General features: G+C 38.9%; 1 protein-coding gene across 1 annotated transcript; it reads left to right on the forward strand.

Annotated features, from left to right (window-relative positions):
* Positions 1–2,243, forward strand: LOTGIDRAFT_123081 (hypothetical protein; the record flags this gene model as incomplete). Its single annotated transcript, XM_009060470.1, has 2 exons — positions 1–289; positions 2,068–2,243. Coding segments are annotated over 2 exons (465 nt in total), but the record flags the coding sequence as incomplete, so codon positions are not given.
* Between the last annotated feature and the right edge of the window lie 244 nt (positions 2,244–2,487).

Consider the following 2,487-nt stretch of genomic DNA (forward strand, 5'->3'; position numbering starts at 1 on the left):
TGGAACGAGCCTCAATGGGCAGTTGTTGGTGATACTTTTCCAATCGGATGTCATCCAGCTCCGAGTATTGTGTTTGGAATGGACAGCTTCAAAGACAACCCGGATGTAACTGACAAGAGATTAGGTAGTGAGCTAGGTATTTATGAAGAGAACTGTGGATTGGACAATGTGTCGATGTCATGGGGTCACGATGAATATCTCTACAGAGTCCTCAAGGCCAACAACTGTTCCATTCCAGAAGAGGGTCTGTACATGATACGATACCATTCCTTCTACCCTTGGCATACAGGTAAGATCTCGAGCCTTGAAAAAGCTGCGGTGGGACTAATTGTCAAACCAGGAATAGGTCGAAGGGCCCTCAATGATAAAGCACATTTTGTAATTAGAGACGTCATCAAACACTTAGTTTCAGTGGAATTGCAGAAACCATAGACGTCTGATTGAAAAATGGAATATTGCAAATTGGTGCTACCAGTGTCCTCGATTCACATAAAACCGCTTTACAATCCCTTAAATAGTAGACCCCAGTTTTACGATAAACAGTCAAAATTTAATACATTAAAATACAAATGTGAAATTTGCAAGCAGATTTAACACTTTTGGTCATAAGATTATTTGTGAAACTTTGGTCGCAGATGTTGCTGATGTTAAGTAACAATGAACCCTTCCCGAGGTTCAAAGTCCAAACGGTAGTGAATATGATAAAAGATTATAGAGATATATAGGCCTACCTAGGATTCGTCACGCTCTGTGATTAAGCTTGTCAAGTTAAGACTGATATCTCGTATAAATTTTGCTCGATTGGTAGCAATTGACTGAACCCCATGCAAGACAATCCATTGCTTTGGTATGCATGTATGTTTTTTGACAGTTGTTCCAGAATCTTTACTTAAACATAACGCATTTCAGAATGAAAATCTGATGCATGGTTCGACTACAATGAAATAAGGTTCTGATATCTAGGGCATTATAAACAATCTAAGAAGAATCCGATATCACTATATGGCACTGTTTACGTCCGACGGGGCGAAATATCTGAGATTGCCCATAACATAATTATAAGATTTTCCCCCGAAATAAATGCTTTCGGGGCGGCGAGGGAGGGGGGAGGGGACTGGGGGCTACCTCATCTGCCCGCCTTTTGGCTCCGCCACTGTACTGTCTATTTGAAATAAACAGAGCATACCATTCAGACGACTATACCTATTATGCTCCTATCTGAACACAATGAGATTCCGAGCAGAGGACGCTAAACTCCATTTGGTAGTACTGGTCATGCCATGTTAGGAACAGCAATTTGCCATTATATATATAGCCTACTACATGTCTAATAATTACATAACAGTATAATTATGTTTGATTGGTAATGTTATGTAAACTTTTATGTTTGTTTACAAAATATACCAATTAATTAATAAATGATTATATAGTGTATCAAGGCTACTAGGAGAATTTGTATATTTTATATTACCTTGCATTTAGAAATCGGAAAATAGTTGAATTGTAGCCCAGCACAGCCTACGATGGTGGAGAGATGGGAGGGGGGGGGGGGGGGAATTGGTGTTATGCCCCGAAAACTGAAAGTAGCTATACTCCCGACGATACGACAGTAGGACTATTAGGTCGTGATAAGCTCAAAGTAAAGAGTGATAACATTCAAGTGATTATTATGAACGGTGATCTTTATATTTATTAGGATTTTTATACATTGTTAGTTATACCTTGATACTTAAAATCGTTTTCTTGAAAACTAAAAGTAGCTAGACTACCCCCTCCGTCACCCCGGGTCACCCAGGTGTCAAATTTCCTATCATTTACAGGGGTAAAGTAATGTTAGTGACCAGTGGCGGAGCCAATGGGGGGAAGAGGGGGCAAAGTTTTTCGGGCAAAAAATCTCACAACTAGATTAGAGATTCGGGCAATCTCAGTTATCTCGCCCCCCTCGGACGTAAACCTGGCTCCGCCACTGCTAGTGAGCCAAAGCCAATTCTGTGCCAACCATCACCTGATGATTTATAGAGACGCCACTACACCTCAACCTATAAGCACCTCTTATATTTTTTTCAGGTGGTGATTATGATTACCTATGTAATAATAAAGACGAAGAAATGAAAGCCTGGGTAAACGAGTTTAACAAATTTGATTTGTATACTAAAAGTCCCGAATTTCCAGACATCGAAGAAATCAAGCCTTATTACCAATCGTTAATCGATAAGTATGTTCCAGGAAAACTGAAATGGTAGGCTTGTTGTGTCTTGGAGAGTATTGTGTGGTGGTCTGGGATATCTGTAACGATTTTAGACATTGTATATTACATTTATAATATAAGACACTTTACTTCTGCCACGACTAAACTGGAATTTCAATTTATTGGAAGATTTGAGAATATTTTTTTGGTAACTCTTTTAGCGAATATTGACTAACATAATAAATCCACGATACTTTAGCCTAGAAATCACATAATTCAAACTCTCTTAATCTTGTTTA

Source organism: Lottia gigantea (assembly GCF_000327385.1).
Source record: "Lottia gigantea unplaced genomic scaffold LOTGIsca_42, whole genome shotgun sequence".
Taxonomy (NCBI): Eukaryota; Metazoa; Mollusca; class Gastropoda; family Lottiidae; genus Lottia; species Lottia gigantea.